The sequence below is a fragment of the Aulonocara sp. 'chitande type north' Nkhata Bay genome, linkage group LG1 (genome assembly GCF_057382095.1).
Source record: "Aulonocara sp. 'chitande type north' Nkhata Bay isolate Kocher_YH1m ecotype deep benthic linkage group LG1, A_spYH_male_GT1.1, whole genome shotgun sequence".
NCBI lineage: Eukaryota > Metazoa > Chordata > Actinopteri > Cichliformes > Cichlidae > Aulonocara > Aulonocara sp. 'chitande type north' Nkhata Bay.
The window spans coordinates 23,244,625-23,268,783 of NC_141344.1; the positions used below are offsets into that span (position 1 = coordinate 23,244,625).

The 24,159-nt window shown below is 39.0% G+C and overlaps 1 protein-coding gene across 4 annotated transcripts in view; it reads left to right on the forward strand.

Annotated features, from left to right (window-relative positions):
* The window catches only part of kif18a (kinesin family member 18A), a 49,966-nt gene that overhangs the window by 10,804 nt on the left and 15,003 nt on the right, over positions 1 to 24,159 (forward strand). For all 4 annotated transcript variants that reach the window (XM_086288857.1, XM_086288866.1, XM_086288875.1 and 1 more), the window contains exons 5-9: positions 1,751 to 1,861; positions 2,036 to 2,233; positions 20,931 to 21,107; positions 21,234 to 21,308; positions 21,415 to 21,515. In XM_086288857.1, the coding sequence (XP_086144983.1) occupies positions 1,751 to 1,861; positions 2,036 to 2,233; positions 20,931 to 21,107; positions 21,234 to 21,308; positions 21,415 to 21,515 (662 nt within the window). The remainder of the gene's footprint in view (positions 1 to 1,750; positions 1,862 to 2,035; positions 2,234 to 20,930; positions 21,108 to 21,233; positions 21,309 to 21,414; positions 21,516 to 24,159) is intronic.

Genomic DNA, 24,159 nt, shown 5'->3' on the forward strand with positions numbered 1-24,159 from the left:
ATTTTACCAGCTTTTCTAATATGGACCTCACATTCTTGTTAACACTCCATGGCACAAATACTGTTCCCTTTAGGCTCTGTGTGTGTGTGTGTGTGTGTGTGTGTGTGTGTGTGTGTGTGTGTGTGTATCAATATTTCTCCCACTTTAAAGTATTACTCCTCCATAATTGTATTTCTGTTAAATCAAAGTACTTGTACTACATCTTAGTACTTCTGCTCAAGCATAGTATTTCTGCTAAATCATAGTATTTTTGCCAAATCATGGTTTTTGTGCCAAATCATAACATTTGTGTTATGTTATAGTATTACTACTAAGTGGAGGAATTTCTGTCATGTTACAGTATATGTGCTGATTACAGTATTTCTGATAAATCATACTATTTCTACTATATTATATTTTTCTTTCTAAATATAGCATTTCTGCTATATAATTGTATTTCTGCTATGTTATAATATTTTTGCTAAACCAGAGTATTTGTGCTGAAACATAGTATTTCTGCCAAATGATAGTATTTCTGTCAAATTATAGTATTTGTGCTAAAACATAGTATTAATTTAAAATTACAATATTCATACTTCATCACAGTGTCTCTGGTAAATCACAGTATTTCTGCTATGTTGTACTATTTTTCTAAATCATAGTGTTTCTGTAATGTTCAAGTATTTTTGGCTAAATATATTCTTTCTGTTATCTTATACTATTTACCTAAATTCTTGTATTTTTGAGAAGTTATCATGTTTCTGGTAAGTTACAATATTTCTGCTAAGTTCTGCTATGCTATTGCATTTCTGCCAAGTATTATGTTTCCTCTAAGATATTGCAGTTCTGCTAAGTTATTACATTTTAGCAAAGTTCCTTTGCTTCTGCAAAGTTTTTACAATTTCTGCAACTTTTCAGCTTTTTCAACTAGTTTTTGCATACAGCTTCAGCTTTAAAGCATCCACGCTGCATTTTCGCAGGAAATGCAAATTTTTATAGTAATAATTGTCTTTTTTTTTTTTTTTTTTTTTTTAAATGAAATAAATATGGGAGAAAACAAATTTAAATTTGCACTTTGTGATGTCAGCAGTTGTAAAGATTAACTTCTGTTTGTTCAACTATCTTTCCATTTAACCAGAAACTTGCAAATCAGTAAAACTACTGCTTTCATTAAAATTGTTCTCCAGAATTGCTCAGTGGCGGTTCCATATAGGGAAATATATCATAGCACTTGTTCTTGTAATGTATAATTATTACATTGTGTTACACATAATATTATATACCATAATATATTTTATATATTTTTATTTGAGCAGGCTGGTTCTTTAAATAGATTCCTCTGCCAATGTGACTAACCAGAATCACTACTTCATGACTACTTGAGATGGTGCTTATCAAATGAATGAGGAATTTAACTCATGTTGCAGAAGAAGGAACTCACAGGGGATAAAGGCAGGGGAAAGCAAATCACGAAGCTAATTAAATGAATTGCCTCATTATTAAGACTGAGAAATAATGATATTGCACAGAAACACGTGGGAAAAAATGTAAATGTCTGAATAAAAGCATGTTTAGGTGTATGTTTTATTTTGTCAGGGGCAGATATGATGTATCACAGATTATCTTGCAGTATTAGACTGCGTTTCACTTAATTATCGTATCATGATTGCTGCTGTGCGAAATGTATTTTGATGGCAGTGCACTGCAAGTTATTTTTCCCTGTGTGGCGTCCTGTGTATGTTCACGTCTTTGTTTTTGTTTTTACTGACAGCCCAAATCTGCAGAGCAGATTCTCGAGGCTTTGGATTCTGGCAATCGAAACAGGACACAGCACCCGACTGATATGAACGCCACCTCTTCTCGTTCCCATGCTGTATTTCAGGTAAGCTAAATGACCAGAAATCATCAATAAATTAAGATATAAATACTAATGTTAAATATAAATAGAAAAGTTACGTTTTTTTAAAGACTCCTTATCGCTCCAATCATGTAACAGTGTATCAGACTTTAGTTTTTGATAACCTTGAATGAACTTTGTTCTATTGTTTTCCTCCAGATATATTTGAGACAGCAGGACAAAACTGCCAGCCTCAATCATAATGTATGTGTTGCCAAAATGAGCCTGATTGACTTGGCAGGCTCAGAGAGAGCCAGTGCCACCAACGCTAAAGGGGCACGCTTACGAGAAGGCGCTAACATCAACCGTTCACTCCTCGCCCTGGGAAATGTCATCAATGCTCTTGCTGACCCAAAGGTGAGTGAAAGTGAATGTACAAGGGACTACTTTACAATCACAGCTGTTTCTGAGAGCCATTTAAAACCTTTTAAAAAGCTTAAAAAAACTTAGTAACATTAAAAAAAACAATGAGTTGATAATATTGTTTCCTAACTGGCAAATAAAAGGTTTGGATGGTTACTATAAGGCAGCACCTGATGTTTTAAAACTGTAATATTGCAGTAAACAGAACCCTTAACTATAAGTATGCTCAACTCATTGTACACGTCTCGGCTTAAGCGGCTGCCATATTGCAGAGTACAAGGGTTGAATATGTTTGTTATAAAAGGAGACATTTTTGACCTCAATTCTCAAACCCAAAAATCTATACAGGCCATAAAACAGCCTTTTAATGCCAATTATATTAGATATTAGATTTAGGATTGTTTAATTTTTATTTTTTTTAAAGAAAATCCAAATTTTAAGATAAAGTATACATTTCTTATCTTACCTTACTAGCCTTTTAGGTTATATATATAGGCTCTATATATATGTTTATTAACATTACTAATAGGGCTGGGCGATATATCGAGTTTTTTAAAAATATCGATATATTTTCATACGAGATATAAGATGTGACAATATTGTTTATATCGATATAGTATATGTTACGTTATAATTATACTTGTGGAGCCGCAAGTTTGCCTCTCTTTCGTCCACTTTTGTCTCTACGCAACGTTACTCGGCCTCGCCTCTAGTGATGGGATTTTTTTTTTAGAGAACCGGCTCTTCAGGTTGTTTTGTTGCTTTAATTAATTTATTATTAACAACAATATAAAATTATGCACAAAAGGAATTACTAATGTAAAAAAAGAGTGGATTTATTTAGATATGTTTATATATAAATATATGCGGTGGCCCCAAGAGACAAAGCACGTACAAACTCCAAAACACATTTATTGCGTTAACTGAACTTCCAAAACAGAGCTACCTAGATCACTTATATTACACAATTGAAAGCATATGTATATTGTTTTCACGTTCTTCTGAGTTTTTACGTGTTTTGGAGTTTTTATGTGTTTTGTCTCTAGGGGCCAAAAGTAATTATACTTTTATTTATTCACTCCACATAAAATGTAATATTACAAAAAACAACTATTCACATTTCTATTACTATTTAAATTTTCAGCTTTTTCCTTTTAACCCTTTAAGACCTACCATAGAACCAAGTTCGCCAGAGCTTATATTATATTTTTACATGCTGTGGAGCCATTTTTGGGAGCATTTCAAGTTGCTATACATCAATACAACCATTATAGCCCAAACTTTAATAATATGTCTGCATTAGGTGCATAGTAATTACATAAATTGCAAAAAAGTGCAATAAACTAGAAAAAAATTGAAAATCGTTTTTGTTTTTTTAACATATATTTCTAGTTAGAGAAATTTAAGAGGCTTATCCCTCAAAACTGTAAGTACAAAAAAGTTACACAAACTAGTTTCCCACCACAGGAAATTTATTTTGAGTGTCTTCATAGTTTTATTTTTGAAATACACCAATTTTTATATACTGCAGGAAAAACGAAAATAAATATTATAGTGCACATTTGCAAAATAACAGCATATGCATCAAAATAAACTATTTCCAGCAGTGCAATATGAGTCTTAAGCATCCCAGAAACGACACAGAAAGTCATAAAGTCAAACATAACTTTTTAAAACACATAACAAGTAAAACACAAGCTCATAAGGCCCCGATCGTAAAAAACTACATTTCCGCAAAATGACGTCACTTCCGGTTTCGGGCAGGTCATGCGGTCATGTGATAGTTCGCGCTGATGGACGTAGGAAGTGTTACAAACAGCTGATGGATCGGCGAAGCGTGTTTCTGGAATATCATGTTTTTGTTGCTGCAAGTGATTTTTATGCAGTTTTTGCAAAGCTATATGTGGAAGGAAACTGTGACCTAGGACAAGCTGATGGCATAAGATGTAAGTACAACTCCTCCAGTTTCATATGCAAAAAAAATTATTGCGCTAGCTTACTTGGTTGCAGAGCTACCGGGATTTAAAAATAGTTACGCAAAACAGAGCGTGCCCGCTCCGATCGGCTGTAAAGGGTTAAACAAATTTAAAGTGAAATAACAAAAAACACTGCAAACCACAACACAATTAAATATCATCCGCAACTGAAAATAGTTGTGGATCATCACTATACCTTTCTAATGCTGGGCAGACACTGTGCGATTTTTTTTTTTTTTCCCCAGTCGCGTGATTCAGCTCCTGCTCAAACTGTACGATTGACTCGCAGGGGTTAGAAGTTCATAGGTCACGATGCAGGGTCTCACACTATACGACCTGATGCGACCTGAGTGCTCACACTGTGCGTACATAAAATGAAGGTTATAACAGAAATGCTGTCGCTCGCTCTCCCTCTCTGTCTTTCACTCACACAGACACGCACACCACCACCATCAACTTTGCTAAATTGCTAATGAAAAACATTGATCAGGCAGCTGTGATTGAGCAGCAATGTAGATCCAACTATTTTCACGGTTGTTGTGGTCGTGATAATTTTGTGAGGCCACATCGAAAAGGCTCGGATGAGCTTTCCAAAGTTCTACAAGTTGTGCCTCCATCGCTTGTGTCCAGATCACACGCTGCACTGCTGTGCTGCGCCGTCTTTTTCACTGACATTTGTGTGAGAAACTGCGGTGACACGCTCACGACGGTTGCAAGGATTTCAAACAGGTTTGAAATCCTCACAACCAAGCGATTGATGATCGGGAGCTGGTCGTGAGGTGTTAATCGCTTCTCGTTACCCCACGTATACTACACGACGCACAATGAAGGCTAAAATCGGGCCGATCGCCAAAACGGTCGCACGACTCAAAAATCGGCTCAAAATGGGCCAAAAATCGCACAGTGTAAGCCCAGCATAATGTGACGTTGTTGACCCTGGCTCTCTTTCTCTCTCTTTCCCTCCCGCTCTGTTCCTGTCAGTGTTGGATAAGTTACTTTAAAAAAGTAATTAATTACTTAAGTATGTTAAATACAAAAGTAATTAATTACTTAAGTATGTTAAATACAATATTGATTATCTAATTACTGTGTCTGAAAAGTAACTTAATTACTCAATAAGTAATTTAACTAAATACTTCTTAAAATCCCTATAAACCTTGAGTGGACAAACAATAGAAATTAAACTCTTTAAATAATAAATTTTTTTTTTTTAAAAAACATACGAGTCAACATGAAATAGTTTAGCCTTTTAGCTTTCTGAATCATCTTTATTACATTCTATAAAAAAAAAAACATTCTTTAATAATTAAATTTTTTTGGTAAGAAATGTAACTTTCTTTAGCAACATATCTGAATAACAAAAAAGCTTAACCTAACAAATGTTAAACATGACATGTATCACGCTGTAAACATTAAAATGTTTTAATTTTCAAAGCAATGAGTAACATATTCATACATAATGTATGTAATCATGTCATGTGTTTCAACAAAGTGAAGTTAACTCTGACCTTTGGTTAACAAACAGAATTCCTCTGAAACTTCCTCAAACCAATGAGCACCATATTTCCTGCATGCTGTATGCACTCACGTTTTCCAAAAACCTTTTTGTACTACTTAGTTGTCTCGTTTTTGAAAAACTTGTTTTATCTCATTAATGTAAGTCTCTCAAAGCGTTCACTTGACAGTCTGTTCCTTCTGGGTGTAAGCACAAGATTGCTGAGGCTAAAAAGCCTTTCGACTGGTGCGCTTGATGTTGTGGCTGTGTTGTACCTCAGTGAAATGTCCTTAATCCTGGGAAACTGGCTAAGAACACCCAGCTCAGACCCAGCAGATTTCAAATATTCCATCACCTCTGTTTCAGCAGAGTAGATACAGTCGCCCTCCTCAAATGAAAAAAAGTCATCAGTGGAGTCAGCAGGGTTCTTGTGATCTTGAGCAGGTTGTTGTCCTTCAAGAGACAACCCACGGCACTCTGTAGTAAGCATTGCCCTAACCATGTCTTTTTTCTCTTCTTCTCTGATCCAGCGTAACTTAAATTTAGGTAAAGTGACTGCAGCCAGGAGAGCTTCTTTATTGTCCATCATTGAGGAAAAGCGCACCTTGATCACCTATGAGACAAAAATACGTCAGACACTTCACATAAGAGCATGATAAATAAAACAAAAATTTATTTTAGGGTAAGGCCACATATATATAAAAAAAAAAAAACACCCAGCACGCCCCTGCGGGCGGTTTATCCTTCAAGCTCGGGTCCTCTACCAGAGGCCTGGGAGCTTGAGGGTCCTGCGCAGTATCTTAGCTGTTCCCAGGACTGCGCTCTTCTGGACAGAGATCTCCGATGTTGTTCCCGGGATCTGCTGGAGCCACTCGCCTAGCTTGGGAGTCACCGCACCTAGTGCTCCGATTACCACGGGGACCACCGTTACCTTCACCCTCCACATCCTCTCGAGCTCTTCTCTGAGCCCTTGGTATTTCTCCAGCTTCTCGTGTTCCTTCTTCCTGATATTGCTGTCATTCGGAACCGCTACATCGATCACTACGGCCGTCTTCTTCTGTTTGTCTACCACCACTATGTCCGGTTGGTTAGCCACCACCATTTTGTCCGTCTGTATCTGGAAGTCCCACAGGATCTTAGCTCGGTCATTCTCCACCACCCTTGGGGGCATCTCCCATTTTGACCTCGGGACTTCCAGGTTATACTCGGCACAGATGTTCCTGTACACTATGCCGGCCACTTGGTTATGGCGTTCCATGTATGCCTTGCCTGCTAGCATCTTGCACCCTGCTGTTATGTGCTGGATTGTCTCTGGGGCATCTTTACACAGCCTGCACCTGGGGTCTTGCCTGGTGTGATAGACCCCAGCCTCTATGGATCTTGTGCTCAGAGCTTGTTCTTGTGCTGCCATGATTAGTGCCTCTGTGCTGTCTTTCAGTCCAGCTTTGTCCAGCCACTGGTAGGATTTCTGGATATCAGCCACCTCCTCTATCTGCCGGTGGTACATACCGTGCAGGGGCCTGTCCTTCCATGATGGTTCCTCGTCTCCCTCCTCTTTCTTGGGTTTCTGCTGCCTGAGGTATTCACTGAGCACTCGGTCAGTTGGGGCCATCTTCCCAATGTATTCTTGGATGTTCGTTGTCTCATCCTGGACTGTGGTGCTGACACTCACCAGTCCCCGGCCCCCTTCCTTCCGCTTAGCGTACAGCCTCAGGGTGCTGGATTTGGGGTGAAACCCTCCATGCATGGTAAGGAGCTTTCTTGTCTTTATGTCAGTGGCTTCTATCTCCTCCTTTGGCCAGCCTATTACCCCAGCAGGGTACCTGATCACGGGCAGGGCGTACGTGTTGATGGCCCGGATCTTGTTCTTACCATTCAGCTGACTCCTCAGGACTTGCCTGACCCTCTGCAGGTACTTGGTGGTTGCAGCTTTTCTAGCGGCCTCTTCATGGTTCCCATTCGCCTGTGGGATCCCCAAGTACTTGTAACTGTCCTCTATGTCTGCAATGTTGCCTTCTGGTAGTTCAATCCCCTCAGTTCTGACTACCTTCCCTCTCTTTGTTACCATCCGACTACACTTCTCCAGTCCGAACGACATTCCAATGTCATTGCTGTATAGCCTGGTAGTGTGGATCAGTGAATCGATGTCTCGTTCACTCTTGGCATACAGCTTGATGTCATCCATGTACAGGAGGTGGCTGACAACTGCTCCGTTCCGTAGTCGGTATCCGTAGCCAGTCTTGTTAATGATCTCACTGAGGGGGTTCAGGCCTATGCAGAACAGCAGTGGGGACAGAGCATCTCCTTGGTAGATCCCGCACTTGATGGTGACTTGTGCTATGGGCTTGGAGTTGGCCTCTAGTGTTGTACGCCACATCCCCATTGAGTTCCTGATGAAGGCTCTTAGGGTCCCATTGATCTTGTACAATTCTAGGCATTCCAGTATCCAGCTGTGGGGCATTGAGTCATAGGCCTTCTTGTAATCAATCCAGGCAGTGCACAGGTTGGTCAGTCTGGTCTTGCAGTCTCGGCTGATTGTTCTGTCTACCAGTAGCTGGTGTTTTGCGCCTCTGGTATTCTTGCCAATTCCTTTCTGTGTCCCGCTCATGTATTGACCCATGTGCCTGTTCATCTTATATATATATATATATATATATATATATATAGAAACAGTTACTATGAGTTTTTTCTTGAAAAAATTATCTACTAACTCTGAAGCAACAGAAGAACAGTTTGCTTTTGTCCACATTGCAGAACACTTTGAAGTTGCACTTCTGTAGATGAATTTTGCCTCATTTGCTTGAAGCCATTTCTCAACATCATGAAAAATTAAGTTCAGTGTGTATGATGCACACCTTAAGTGTGGAGGGAGAGAAAACTGTCCTTCAGATTCTGTGGAGAGGGTCTGCTCTTCATCTTCTTCGGATTCCTCATCAGAGTCTGATTTTTGGAACATTCTAAAAGCTTTGATAAAATTAGAGTTCAGTCCATAAGCCGAATGTACTTGCTCAATTTCATTGCAGATGACATCATATGTGTGTCTCCCTCAAACTCTTTTACATGCTAGCGCTGCATGTCCTCATACAAAAGTAGAAGGATCAATCCAATGTGCCCTCATTCCGAGAAAACTTTTGTTATGGTTGGTCCAAATGTCAGCAGTTTGGAAATATATTCCAAACTCTCGAATGTCCCTTTAAGCTCCATTTCCATGTCAGCATAACACTTATCTAAGTAAGTAGAAAACGTTTTTCGATCGGGCAGTGCTACTTTTTTGCCACACACAGGTATTTTGTTTAATATGCACCTAAAAGACGGAGACTCTACAGTACACAGCGGTAGCATCTCTTCTGCAATCTTTTTTTTTAAGCTCACCTTCAGACACTTTCTGTGCTGCTGAAGTAAAAAATTTTGCCTGCTTAGCAGGAGTTGCCGCGGTGTTATCCATGGATGATGAACAAGAATCACTCAGAAGGGTTTGTCTGTGCTGCCGTGTCAGGTGCTTCAGTAGATTACTCGTGCTATTGACAGCGGCCGATAGTTTTTTCTCCCCAGGACATAGTTTACATATTACTGTAATGTTCTTGTCTGCTTGTTTTAGAAAAGTGAAGTGACGTGAATATTTCCATTTCATACAGTGGGGCAAAAAAGTATTTAGTCAGCCACCGATTGTGCAAGTTCCCCCACTTAAAATGATGACAGAGGTCAGTAATTTGCACCAGAGGTACACTTCAACTGTGAGAGACAGAATGTGAAAAAAAAAATCCATGAATCCACATGGTAGGATTTGTAAAGAATTTATTCGTAAATCAGGGTGGAAAATAAGTATTTGGTCACCTCAAACAAGGAAAATCTCTGGCTCTCACAGACCTGTAACGTCTTCTGTAAGAAGCTTTTCTGTCCCCCACTCGTTACCTGTGTGAATGGCACCTGTTTGAACTCATCATCTGTATAAAAGACACCTGTCCACAGCCTCAAACAGTCAGACTCCAAACTCCGCCATGGCCAAGACCAAAGAGCTTTCGAAGGACACCAGGAAAAGTATTGTAGACCTGCACCAGACTGGGAAGAGTGAATCTACAATAGGCAAGCAGCTTGGTGTGAAAAAATCAACTGTGGGAGCAATCATCAGAAAATGGAAGACATACAAGACCACTGATAATCTCCCTCGATCTGGGGCTCCACGCAAGATCTCATCCCGTGGGGTCAAAATGATCATGAGAATGGTGAGCAAAGATCCCAGAACCACACGGGGGGACCTGGTGAATGACCTGCAGAGAGCTGGGACCAAAGTAACAAAGGTCACCATCAGTAACACACTACAACGGCAGGGAATCAAATCCCGCAGTGACAGACGTGTTCCGCTGCTGAAGCCAGTGCACGTCCAGGCCCGTCTGAAGTTTGCCAGAGAGCACATGGATGATACAGCAGAGGATTGGGAGAATGTCATGTGGTCAGATGAAACTGAAGTTGAACTTTTTGGTATAAACTCAACTCGTCGTGTTTGGAGGACGAAGAATACTGAGTTGCATCCCAAGAACACCATACCTACTGTGAAGCATGGGGGTGGAAACATCATGCTATGGGGCTGTTTTTCTGCCAAGGGGACAGGACGACTGATCCGTGTTAAGGACAGAATGAATGGGGCCATGTATCGTGAGATTTTGAGCCAGAACCTCCTTCCATCAGTGAGAACTTTGAAGATGAAACGAGGCTGGGTCTTCCAACATGACAATGATCCAAAACACACCGCCTGGGCAACAAAGGAGTGGCTCCGTAAGAAGCATTTGAAAGTCCTGGAGTGGCCTAGCCAGTCTCCAGACCTCAACCCCATAGAAAATCTGTGGCGGGAGTTGAAAGTCCGTGTTGCTCGGCGACAGCCCCAAAACATCACTGCTCTCGAGAAGATCTGCATGGAGGAATGGGCCAAAATACCAGCTACTGTGTGTGCAAACCTGGTAAAGACCTATAGTAAACGTTTGACCTCTGTTATTGCCAACAAAGGTTATGTTACAAAGTATTGAGTTGTATTTTTGTTATTGACCAAATACTTATTTTCCACCCTGATTTACGAATAAATTCTTTACAAATCCTACCATGTGGATTCATGGATTTTTTTTTTTTAACATTCTGTCTCTCACAGTTGAAGTGTACCTCTGGTGCAAATTACTGACCTCTGTCATCATTTTAGGTGGGGGAACTTGCACAATCGGTGGCTGACTAAATACTTTTTTGCCCCACTGTAAAACAGCCACTCGCTTCAGCCGAGTCCGACATCTTCTGCTTTAGAATACGATTATGCAGCAAACTGGCGCGAAATGACGTACAGCTGTAATACAGCGATGTTAAAGCGGCAGAGTTTACTTCTACGTTTAGAAGATAAATTATTGAAATTAAATAATGATTTTCAGCGAGTTTAATTATTTTACAATGTAACGCAAGTACATTGTAAGTAACTGTAATTAAAATACCTAAAAATGAACAGTAATCAGTTACTCTACTTTTTCAGTGGAAAATTAATTTAATTACAACGCGTTACACCCAACACTGGTTCCTGTGCTACTGCAAGTGTAACTACCGCCCCTCCCCCCTCTTCCCAGCGCAAAGCACAAGGCTCGCGTGCGGAGTGAAGCGGAAAAAAATTGTGAGAGAGAGGGTGAGAGAAAGAAAAGAAAAGAAAAACCCATGGCTCGCGATAAGGAGCCGGCTCGCATCGTTCACGTCAAAGATCCGGCTCCAAGAGCCATTTCGTTCGCGACCGACACATCACTATTTTCCGATGAGCTGTCATTAATCACAGGCTATAATGCTGCTGCTGGTACCTTTGTTTCAATAAATTCACGCTTCAAAATAAGAAGTCTCGGTAGCACTTGTTATATTCTTATTATGATGTCACACTATTAAGCATTAGAAAGGTATTAGTACGGTATTAACAAGTGCTTAATTCATCATTTATATATCATTACTCCTCCTTAGTATTCCATTTATAAATACAGATATGTTTATCCATCTGATACTGTTGCACCATGTACAGCTATCACTGCTACTATATCACTGCTAGTAATAATCATAAGCATAGTCATAATAATATATCTGTATTCACAAATGGCATACTGAGGAGGAGTAATGCTATTTAAATGATGAATTAACCACTTGCTAATACCTTAATAATGCTTAATAGTGTGGCATTATTTTAAAGTGTAAATTTATTGAAACAAGGTACCAGCAATACTATTACATCCAGTAACACAACATAAGTCAAATATAAGCACAAAAGTATTCTAAGTAGTGTTTTCCCTGCGAATTTGAAGCAAGTATAAAAGGACAACTTAACACTTGAGTTTAACAATAATTAGAGTAACTTAATAACCATGTAACTCTGGAGCTGAAGAATATTGTTGCATAATAAAACAGAAAATAATTTTCTACCTGGGATGTTGTCTCCAGGGTTGAGCTTTTTAACCAGCTGCTTAACGCCCTGCTTTTCCCACCATATAACTGCATTAGTAATTTCCATCCACCGTTTGCTCTTCCCGTTATATGCACTACAGCTAACGAGCCCTCGGGTGCAGTCATTTGTTTACATCTGGGTAGCACATCCCTACCTCTGAGTATCTCCTCTTTCAGAACCTGGTTGTACTGGACAGCATTTTTGCCTCAAGTGGTGAAACAAGTTTGCTGTTTCCACCTTTAGCAAGTATTGTGCTGCTTTGGAGGCTGTTGTAAAGGCATGGTGTTGCCATAGCAATGATATTGAGATATGGCATTTTTATATCGCATAAAGTTTATACTGGTATTACTGTGGACAATATAATATGCCACAGCCCATGGTGTAAGTATAAAGCTGTATGGGCCACATTGAATCCTAACTTTATTTGTTACAAATCAGTTTAATAGTAGCTTATTCTGACACTAAACAAAGAAATTAATACCGCCTAACAAATGGTGCATGTGGCGCAGGACACAGGATTGAGACCTTTGAGCTTGGGAAAGAGAGGAACTACTGAACAATTTTCAACTTAAGTGAGCTATACCAGCATTAACAATTATGCTTAGGATAGCATGCAAGCTAATGTTTTTTATTTGTTCGTTTTTACAGGCTTTTTTGTTATTTATAGTTTATGGGTGCTAAGTTTCCCTCTTCACTATAACAAAGTTAAGCATTATGTGTTCAGAGGCACAAAAAGTTGAAACGTTCACAAAACGACGTAGTTGGTGCAACAGTCACAGACGAACGTAACTAATGTTAAATGCTGTTTTAACTTACAGATAACACTAACCCATTGAAGTGTGTACAACTAAGTATATAGTGTACAAAATGAAGGTGTGCTAATAGACTTCTCTAAACTAGAACCACTAAGAGTATTTCATTAGTTTTGTAACAAATTAAAAATGTACAATTAATTTGTGAAACTGATATCTGGCAACTTTTTTTTTTTTTTAAATAGAAATTTTGTGCAAGCATTACATTTAACACTGGATCTACATCTCTTTGGTTTAGCATTTCAGAGGAATATACTGAGAAAACACATACTTTTTTTTATGACTTACCACCTTTAGCGAGTATTGTGCCAGGTATAAAAAAACTGGTATAAAAAAGTTACATTAAGGAGTATTTATAAAAATGTCTTCATTTGGAAACCGTAAATACAAATAAATAATACAATACAATTCAGTATTTTAAACAATACTATAATAACTAGCAAGACTAAAAGAAAATGCAGTTTATGTCATGTATAGTTTACTTCAACAGTTTTACATTCTGAGTTGGCTCTATTGACTTCACTTACGTAATCATCAACAACAGACTCTACAACAGTGTTAACAGGTATATTTATTTATAATGTTTATTTATAAGTAGAGATGGCACGATACCACTTTTTTATGTCCGATACCGATACCGATATCATAAATTTGAATATCTGCCGATACCAATATGAATCCGATATAGTGTTTTTTAATCAACAAAACTGTTTTTTAAAATATCTTGCTGCATTTTGCAAGTCTGCAAGTTCATACTCAAGTTTAAAACAACAACTACACTAAAGCTATTCTGTTATACCTGTATGCAAAAAAAAAAAATTTCATAGTTCAGCAATACTGATCAATCTAATAAACTTAAACCTACACCATCCTCCCTATTCTGGTATTTTAAAGAGTACTTAGCATAAATATTAAGCAACCTAACTAATAGGGCTCCAACTCCCAGCAACAACAAAAATAAATAAATAAAAAATAGGGAACCACCCCTCACGCGCCACCTCATGATGCTTAATCGACGTAATCAACCTTAATTTGATGCAGTGTGAAAAAAAATGCACAGAAATCAATTATTTTTCAAGAAATATTAAATAGATTCAACATCTTTCTTCAACAAAATTGCAGACTGCACAGATGGTACCTTCCCAAAGGAAAAAGTACTATAGCTTACTAGGGTATATTAGACTTAATAGTTTCTATATACAGTAATTGACTTCTATTCATTTTACATCAAATTAAAACTTTGGGTGTCAGATAATTATTTATTAAAAGCTCGACATTTTAAATGAGAATAAGAAAGAAAAGTATGTCTTTGTGCCCCCTTTTCCCTGTTAATGCCCTATCGGCCCCCCTGGCTAAACTTTGCTAGATCCGCCCCTGCACAGTTACCAGCGTCAGCTACGTAGAAAAAGATCCTCGAGTAGAAAGTAATATTAAATACATTCTAACAACAGCTGATCAAGCTTAAACGTGCTGCTGTTGTTCAGCCGCTGGTTTCCTCTTTCTGGTGCAAAGTGGGCCAAAAGCAAACTAGAGACACGACTGGCGACAGAAAAGCCGATCAGCTGATCGTTAAGCAGTTTCATGATTGAAGTAGCAGCAAGAAGAGGCAGTCGCTCCATATATCGTTTGTTAAGCTTAACGCAGGAATGCTTTACAAACATTCAGAGATGGACTTACACACTTGCTTTACTTCTCTCGGGGATAACTTTGTCGGAGATGAAATGCCGGGTTGCTAGCGAAGCTCCACATGCTATCCAGACCACCGACAGGTCCTGCATGCCACAGCCGCTCTATCACGTGATGCATACTGCTCCGACATGCTAACGTTCTGAGGTGAGTTACGGCGTGTTGCAAGTTTTGTGAGGTGCTTTCGTGATATTTAATGGATCGGATTACATTTTTTATTTTTCTCCGATATCCGATCCAGTAATTTAGGTCAGTATCGGACCGATACCGATACGTAATATCGGATCGGTCCATCTCTATTTATAAGGTTTATATGTAGATGTCTCCATAAATAGAAACGGATACAGTGAACATAAAATATATTTCAGAAGGTCAAACTTTTAACCTTATTATTCCTTTGCTGTTCTGTATTTATAAGTGAAAAAAATAATGTTAAGATTTTTGTGGTTGTAGGTACATAAAGTTAACCAATAGTCTCTATATGAAACAGAGTGCCTGTGAAGTACAGAGTCAACTGAGTATTTGGGTATTATTTCATTCCAGTTGCATACATTAACCTGTCAAGCAGTGTTCTCGTTTTACACACAGTCTCAAGGGACGAGGCGTAAGCAGGCCACATGCATTTAGGAAGCGCTGTGCAGATCTACCACAGCCATATTGAAATGTGATCCAACTTCAACAGGTTACTTCATACTTGAGTTAAAGCAGTGTCCTTTCATGGGCGCTGTCCAGTTAGAGTCATACCATCCCACCATTTTTGAGTGTTGCAGTCATGCCTACAATGCCCAGCATTCGTTTCACATCCTGTCGCCATGGTTATTGGTGTTTCACTGTCTGCTGCTGGCAGATCAAGAATTCATGTTGTGGCCATTGTTTACAGGAAAGAATGTCCTCACTTGTGTCTGGGATGACATGCCATTTGTTTGAGTGAGAAGAATGTGTGTACTTGCATTTGGGCTGCTCAGTGTGTCATCTTCATGCTATGTTGCACAGAGGTTTTTGTTGTAAGTTGTTTGCCCTAGGCAATGTCCGAAGTAATTCAGATACATTTTACGATGCACCCTACTCTCCAGCTTGGCCTTCTATCTACACAAGGCCACTGTTTCGTGGTCATGAAAAGGGGACTTTCTGAAACTGTTGTAGAATATGGATATATTTGAAAGTTCATTTCTCGTAGAAGGGCAAAGCTAGGCTTTATTAAAGTGTTGACATGAGCCAGTTAGGGTATGTTGTAGCGGGGTACCTTACTATCAACCCTAGCTTTTTTTTTTTTTTTTTTTTTTTTTTTTTCATTTTTATTACAGAGAAGGTGCATCCTTTGTCAATTTTTAGCTTTTAGATATAAGGATATAATCAAATATGATCTAGTAGGGTTGGGCCATATCTTACCGTTCACGGTAATACCCGTATAATGTTAGGCAATGATAAGAAAATGAAATATTGCAATTAGAGCAGGGCGATATGGCCAAAAATATTTATCACGATATACATTTGAAAATTTGCGATAACGATATAACTGACGATATAATTGATGCGAGACAAAATACTCCACAACATTACTAGCGCAAAAAGACAACCTTCCATTAATTTTCACTTAAACAAGAAGCTGGTTTTTATGTACATTAAAGCTTTATAAAAATGTAACAGTGCAAATGCAAATTCCTTGCTGAAAGTTTAACCAAAAGGCATTTCCAGTAGAAATGGGCTGACATATCCTGAGCATAACCATGTATAATATCCACTGAAGTTAAAAAGAGGTGCTTTGCAACATTAAACTGTAGTGTGCAGTACGTATTTTTTGGACCATAAGGCACATTGAGCTAAACAAAGCAGTTAGATAAATCAAACTTTATTAAACTCATTCTTCTTGCTTCCTCCACTTCTGTACCATTGATTCATTGATGTTGAATTCTCTGGCAGCTGCTCTATTCTGTCTTGTCTTAATGTTGGTTTAAAATGGAGCACTGTAACAAAAAATAATTTCCCCCAGGGATCAATAAAGTATTCTGATTCTGATTCTGATTATTCCCATTTTGTTGCAGTATATTAATGACTAGCCTTGTATTGTGGATGGATTATCTCAGTTGTTCTCCTGACTGACGTTTGGTCCGTTTACAGCATCCTGCCATGCGATTGCATTTGTCTCTAACCATGAGGAACCTTAGTGTTCATCCTCCAGCTTCACTGTTTATGTTATGCTAACATAGCTGTGTCGCTAGCGATCACGTAGCACATCATTATATACCAGCTAGCCCAACTTCAGTAACCCTACAAACGTCACTGCTGTTTAGTTTCCTGCCTTCATTTATGTTGGAAGTGATAGCAGAGCTGTACGTTTGAATTTTTTCAGAAATCTCTCAGTCAGAACATGCTATATCATGCTTAGGTAACTAGCGAAACTAGCGAGCTAACTTCCGCTAGCTTCCTGCTAACTTCTAACTCCGTTAAATGTAATAAATTTTGTTTTCATGGATGCCTGGAAGTTAAACTGAATTGTTACACCTGGTAAAGCAGCAATGCTGATCGTTTTATTAAAGATGAAAGAATTTAGACAGTTAACTCTCAGTGATGCTGCAGTGTTTGTTTGACCTGAAGTGTACTGAGTTTAGGACCCAGATTACTCCCAGATTTAAGAGCATCTTAGTCCGACAAATACGACAATAACGACGGCCGCTTGCATGTTCTGCAAAAAAAATGTGCTTTGTTGTGTATCTGACGGACAAACACCAAACCAGTTCCACATCACTGAAGTTAAACCATTTTTACAAACCAATTCTGGTTCATCTGTTTCACTCAACAATCGGCCATGTGCGTATGAAAACAAAGGCACTGCGCATGCGCGTTTTACTCATATTCTATCGCGATATTTCATTTTCCTATCGTTGCCTAACATTATACCGGTATTACCGTGAACGGTATAATATGGCCCAGCCCTAATTGCAATAGAATATGGGTAAAACGCGGATGCGCAGTGCCTTTGTTTTGATATGCACATGGTGGAAAAAGCATGGCGGCGACAGAGAATGAGAAGGGTGAAAGCGGATTGATGAATGAAGCAGATGAACCAGAATTGGTTTGTAAGAATGCTGCAACTTCAGTGGTGTGGAACTGGTTCGGCTTTCGTCCGTCAGATACACAACTGGCCATTAAGGTGTCGCAGTTAAATACAACAAAATAAAACCAGTACTGGTACCATAACAAAGAAGATTTATTCATAACACACGCGAAAAGACCCAGGGAAATCAAGTTAACGATTAAAAAAAAAATAACGCTAAAAACCCTGAAAACCATTAATTTCACACCCGAGCCTCAACTCTCACGGCCCGGTACCAAACAATTCCGGTCCGGGGGTTGGGGGCCGCTGATGTAAAGCACGCCGCCACTGGACTCTATAGTGGTACAAATTTGATCTCTAGACTGATAGATAAGTAAATTACCAAATGTAAAATTGGTAAAGTTGAGGGATTATGCTGTGGGACAGGAACTGGGCTACGTCATTTCGTTGTAATGAAAGGAACTCGTAATGCTTCAGCACATCAAGACATTTTGGATAATTTCTTGTTCGCAACTTTATGGGAACTTTTCGGGGATGGTCCCTGCCTGTTTCAACATGACTGTGCACCAGTGTACAAAGCAAGGTCAATAAAGACATGGATGACTGACTTTGGTGTCGAAGAACTTGACTGCACAGAGTCCTGACCTCAACCTGCTAGAACACCTTTGAGATTAATAAGAGCGGAGGCATGCAACATCACTATCTCCCCTCACAGACGTACTTCTTGAAGAACAGTCCCGTAAATTCCCAATAAAAACATTTCTAAACCTTGTGGAAAACCTTCCCAGAAGAGTTGAAGCTGTAGCTGCAAAGATTAAGCCGACATATATTAAACCTTATGGATTAAGAATAGGATGTTACTCAAGTTCATATGCATGTAAAGGCAGACGAGGGAATACTTTTGGCAGTATAGTGTAGTTTAGCTTCTGCGACTCAGAGACACCTGTAGCAGCAATTGCTTGAAGTACTTGTTTTCTATATAAATTTATCGGTCTCACGTTATTTTGGAGGAATTTCGGTCCACTTGGCTTTTACGATGTCGCTTCAGTTTATTGAGGTTTGCAGACATTAATTTGTGCGCAACTCTCATAAGGTCAGTTTGGGCCAAGCTGTAGCTATTGGACAGGTGGCCTCACATTTGATTCAGGAATACTTTAGTTTATAGAAGTGTTCATGTTCGACTCAATGACTACAGAGCGCCCAGGTCTTGTGGCTACAAAACAATGCTGGACAGTTGGTATGAAATATTTGTGCTGATATGCCATGACTCTGTGTATTATGGCCAAACATTTCCACTTTAGTATAGTCTATTCAAAGCACATTGTTGCAGATGTCTTGCGCTGTGATCAGATGGGACTTTGCAAGCCTAATTGTGCTGCCACATTCTTTTTAGAGAGAAGATTCTTTCTCTTGGGAACTTTTCCAAATAAGCATTATTTTATTGTCTTTTTCAAATTGTACTGTCATGAATTTTAACATTTAACATGCATGTCAGGTCTCTGACCAGAGTTAACATGTCAAATGTGTGATTGGGAAATATCTTGAGTGTTTTCAGTGGAATGTTCGGAAATTCCCAGTTTGATTGGCAGCAACAGTTGCTTCTTTAATGTCATTATTGATTTTTTTCCTCCTTGGCATTGTGTTAAGAAACACCTCACCTGCTAAGAAGACGTAAAACATTTGCTTTTAGAGAGGTGCTCACATTTGCTGATGATCATTTAATCAAATGCATTGACTGGCAGCACCCAGCTGCTACTTACTGTTTTAATTCATACGGAAACTGTAAGGGTGGACTGTTTTTCGTGCACTGCTGCTGCATTTTCGTTTAGTTTTAAGTAAATAATGGTGAAGTGAATAATATGTCATGTGTTCTTGTTCATCTGAGGTTGTTATTAGCTAGTTTTAAGACCTAGCAAGAACCACATGATTTTTATTTAATTATGTGGCTGTACTTTTGTTGAACAATGACTATAATACCATTTTACCATTTTGTAGCACACCCAAGTGTAGTGGATGGGTAGCTCTCTATCAGAAGTGCAAAAAGTAACAGCTGCCCCCAGCTTTCTCTCCCAGCTCATGTCATTATTATGCACACATTACACTTTGCTTTGATACAACCTTTTTAACAGACCTCCACATATGGGATATGGATCGTCTCCACGTATCCCATGTAAGCAAACTTTTTCTTCAACTGTGTTTGTATGTGTTAAAGAAAAGAGATGGATCAATAGAGTGACTGGACCATGACTTTTTCTGAAGGATATTGTATTTTTAACAAGAAGAGCCTCGGCTAACTTTCCTGTTGTTTTGATATGTAAAAGGTGTTGGCTTGTTTCCAATCCTGCGAATGTGAATTTGGTGTTATTTCGTAGCTACTTGCAATGTTTAGATGAGTTCAGATTCTTATATTCACCTATAAGTTGTGGTGATCATTTTGCACAGACTTAATAATAATGAAATAATGAAATTAAAACAAACGGTTGGAGTTTGGCTGACATATTACCTTCTAGATACTGACTTTGGAACAACTTTGAACTCCTGATCTTATTAAAACGGTGATTTTGTTTCCCCCCCAAAAGGCACGGTTATCCTGAAACTCCCAAGACCTGACATGAACAATGGCTGAATCCAGATGTTATCTTTTTTTTTCTTCCCAAAGAGAAGTGGAGGCACAGCTGTGGTCCCTAAAAGAGACCATTTTACACTCCTCTTGCTAACTCGTCTTTAATGTGACTTTCTGCAGTCCCAATGCTCACGAGACTCTGACTCACCTAAGCAGCTGTAGTTTATCTGCTGCCATTATTAAGACTTGAGCTATGTTCACAGACCAGCTGAGAAAGATTTCAAATCTAAAATGAACACTCCGTGCTGAATTTTGTTCCCTTTTAGGTTTATTGGTCCCCACCAGACAGTGAAATGTCAATAAGATTTTCTTGTGGCGGGTGTCCAGATGGAGATGCATCCTAGGGCAATTCCCATGAAGGGTTATTACTCTGCATAAAGTATAAATAAGGTTCAATCAGGTTTATTTTTTGTGTTGTTTTGTCTAATTAGTAAAAATCTCAATTCTGAGTTTGTTCCTTTTCTTTTTTTATTATCATTTTTTTAAGTAAGCACAAGCTTGGAGAGTTTCCTGTGTTTTCTGGATACTTGTCTATCTACATTATAAAGAAACCTAACCCTTTTTGTGCCAAACCTGATTTTTCTCATGTGTTTCAGAGTAAAAAGGCTCATATACCGTACAGAGACAGCAAGCTGACGCGGATACTTAAAGACTCCTTGGGAGGCAACTGCAGGACGGTTATGATTGCCAATGTTAGCCCCTCTTCCAAATCATATGATGACACCCATAATACCCTAAAGTATGCCAACAGGGCTAAGGAGATCAAGTCCTCGGTTAGTGTTCAAGTCATATTGTGTTATGGTCACCAGTTGTAATCCTAGCTGTGATTCTTGGACCATGAATATACAAAATGACATTATATTAGCCATCCGTTTTTCTCTCTACCTTTACCTTGACAGCTGAAGAGTAATGTTGTCAGCTTGGACAGTCACATTGGCCAGTATGCTGTGGTCTGTGAGAAGCAGCGGCAAGAGGTAAGACAAAATAACAAACAGGACAACTAATTACTTTGTATTTGGACAATCGGACATGGTCATGATAAGTCCTGACTGATATCAATGTTCTATTTAATCCCTAAAGATCATGCAGTTGAAGCAGAAACTAAAAGAATATGAGACGAAGAGCACTGGGGCTGGGGCTTTTAGCACAATCTCTTCCCAGAAGCAAGAAGAGTTCAAAAGGTAAGCAAGTCCATGAGCGTGACTCAGAGTGTAACTTGTTACTTTATGTGTCATAACCACTTTTATTGTAAAGCGTGTAACTGGAATGAAGACAATGATTCAGGCAGAGAGCTTGTGGCCTGCATTTGCTAATGTATCGGACAATAATGACGCATTATGTGGTTTTGTAAATGGTTCTGGCAGCTGTAGATCCATTAGATTCTATAAAGAAGTGGAACAGGGAACGTAAGGTGTAATTGGGTGTAGTGGGTCAGGTTGTATAATCAAGAATGATATCCCAATTTACAGCATTTTTAATGTGGCCCTTTGTCTTTGTTCATTGGCATTTGTGGTAGATTAAATATTATGAAATTAGCTTATAGCAATGAGCCTTTTATTAAATCTGCTCAGCAGCTTGAGAATATATTGAGCTGCTTGATTCAAGATTTATACTAAAACCATCACTTGATGGAATAAAATGAGGTCAGTGGCATAAATATGCTGTCTTGAATTGGTATGCATCGTACAAAGCCTTTATATGAGTTGCTAGATCTGCGTTATTTAATGTTTACATTCACTCAACTTTTAATCAGCGTTGGCTCCAAACTTATTGACAGCCTGTCAAAGAAGTCTCCAAGGAGGCATTCTGAAAACTTTGCAGACAGCACCCCACAATTCAAGAACCAACATGGCGTGTTATTTAAAAACAGCATGAGGATGTTCCAGTTTTTGTGTTTAACGAGTCTGGCTTTGAGTGTGGGCATATTTCAGTATCTTTGATCTAATGGCCAAATATAATAGCAGGCATGTTCAGCCATAACCCTGATGCCTTTGGCCTCTTTGAGTAGCTATGAAGTCTCCTCTGTGTTCAAAATGAAACCATTATTATAGACTTGTGAAATTTATTGCTCAGGACATGAGACTCATCACTGTTATTCTCCTATAGGGTGCAGTTCTAGTTTAAGAAGTCTTCTAGAAATGATGGTGCATGCTCGTTGTTATTTTATAATTTAATAAATAATAATAACATATTTTGTTTATTAGGCTATTAGGGTGGGCAGGTGTAGTGTATTCAGGTGGGTTTAGCTAATCTAGAGCTTTAAAAACAAAGCAAACCACCAAAAAACAACTTTAAATAGCACGCAGCATTGTTCAAAGATGAGGTATGAGTTAAGGTGACTACATCCCTACTAAATAGGCTATTAAATGACATGTAACGAGGATGGTCATTTCCACCTCCATGTGGGTTTTCTTTCCCTTGGACTCTACTAGAGTAGTTTTGCATCACCTACAGGCCTCCCTTTAAGCTCACTGTCTTCTGATTGGCTACTCCTGTCAAACAGAAGATTTTAACAATAGATAGGGATTCAGGTGCTCATAGTCAGGTAGGTGGGATGACCGTATGAAGGAAGCTCTTTTTGATGTCAGAAATATCCAGGAGTAGAAAAAATGTGAAACAAGTATTAGTCTGAAGCCTGAGCTTTTTATTAACGCAGGGATTGCTTGCACATGCACTGACTTTGGCCATCCACCATTAGCTCCACTTTAAAGACAGCCACTTTACAAAAGGTACCTTTGAACACCAGACCTCGGAATCACAGTTCTGCATGAACAGTCGAGCAGTTTTTATGTAGCTGTTGTCTTGCGGCCTGTTTTGCTCTGTGTATTTTCTGATAATTAATCTGGGGTTTTGTAGCCGATTAAGAAAAGTGGTGTTTAGTTGCAAGACATCACTGTCACCTTTCTCCAGTACTTCCGGAGGGTTTCTCAAGGCATTCCCAGTCCAAACAAGATTATCTAGAATTCCTAAAGCTTTGTTTGGGTTTGCCTTTGGATTTAATCGGAGACCCTAACAACCTCCACAGGCCCCTTTTTTAAGGAAAAGTGGCTGGTATTTAACTGCAGATGCATTCTGAATGTCTCCACCCCTCATCTCGTTCTTAAAGGAAGAACCATGTGACGAAAACTCCTTCTGGCACTTTGCATCTGTAATATCATTCATAGTGTCAGCACGTGGAGCTCCTGACAGTCAATTGCAAGACTCGTGTTACTTTATCTAACATACCAGTCTACCTGCCAGTCTCCCAAGCAAAATTCACCTCAGTGATAAACAAGAAGTAAAGATATTTGATTTCCTTCTTTTGGAGAGAAGCAAGTAGTTCCTAAATAAATCTGTGCTGTCTATCTTTTCCTAGCAGAGTGTAGAGGAACACACCCGAACTACTGTGAATGAAGCTAGTAAAATCCACATTTTAATTGTCTTTCAACGGTCACCAGTGACAATTTGTGAAATGATACAGGATGGATTTGTGACGGCAGAAAGTCTATGAAGAGCTTGTCCTCAAGTTTTTCCTAAACATTATCCCAAAGCTTAAATGCACTCTTAAACCAGGAGTGGCACTTTTCATGTATCGCACATGAAAACTGTTGCTAAAATAGGAGCAAAGTGACTTTGTTTGGCCCAAGGCAATCCTACATGCTTTGTATGCCGACATAATGTTGGTGTGCAGTGGCAAACACCAGCTGCTGTTTATTTATTTGTATGTGCCTCCATGCATATATAATCACACTTAGGCCTTTAACAGAGTTTTTGAAAGCTGACCTGTCCACAATGTACTGAAAACAAAGTGTGTGAGCCAATGATAGCAGTCCTGCTAAATTCCTA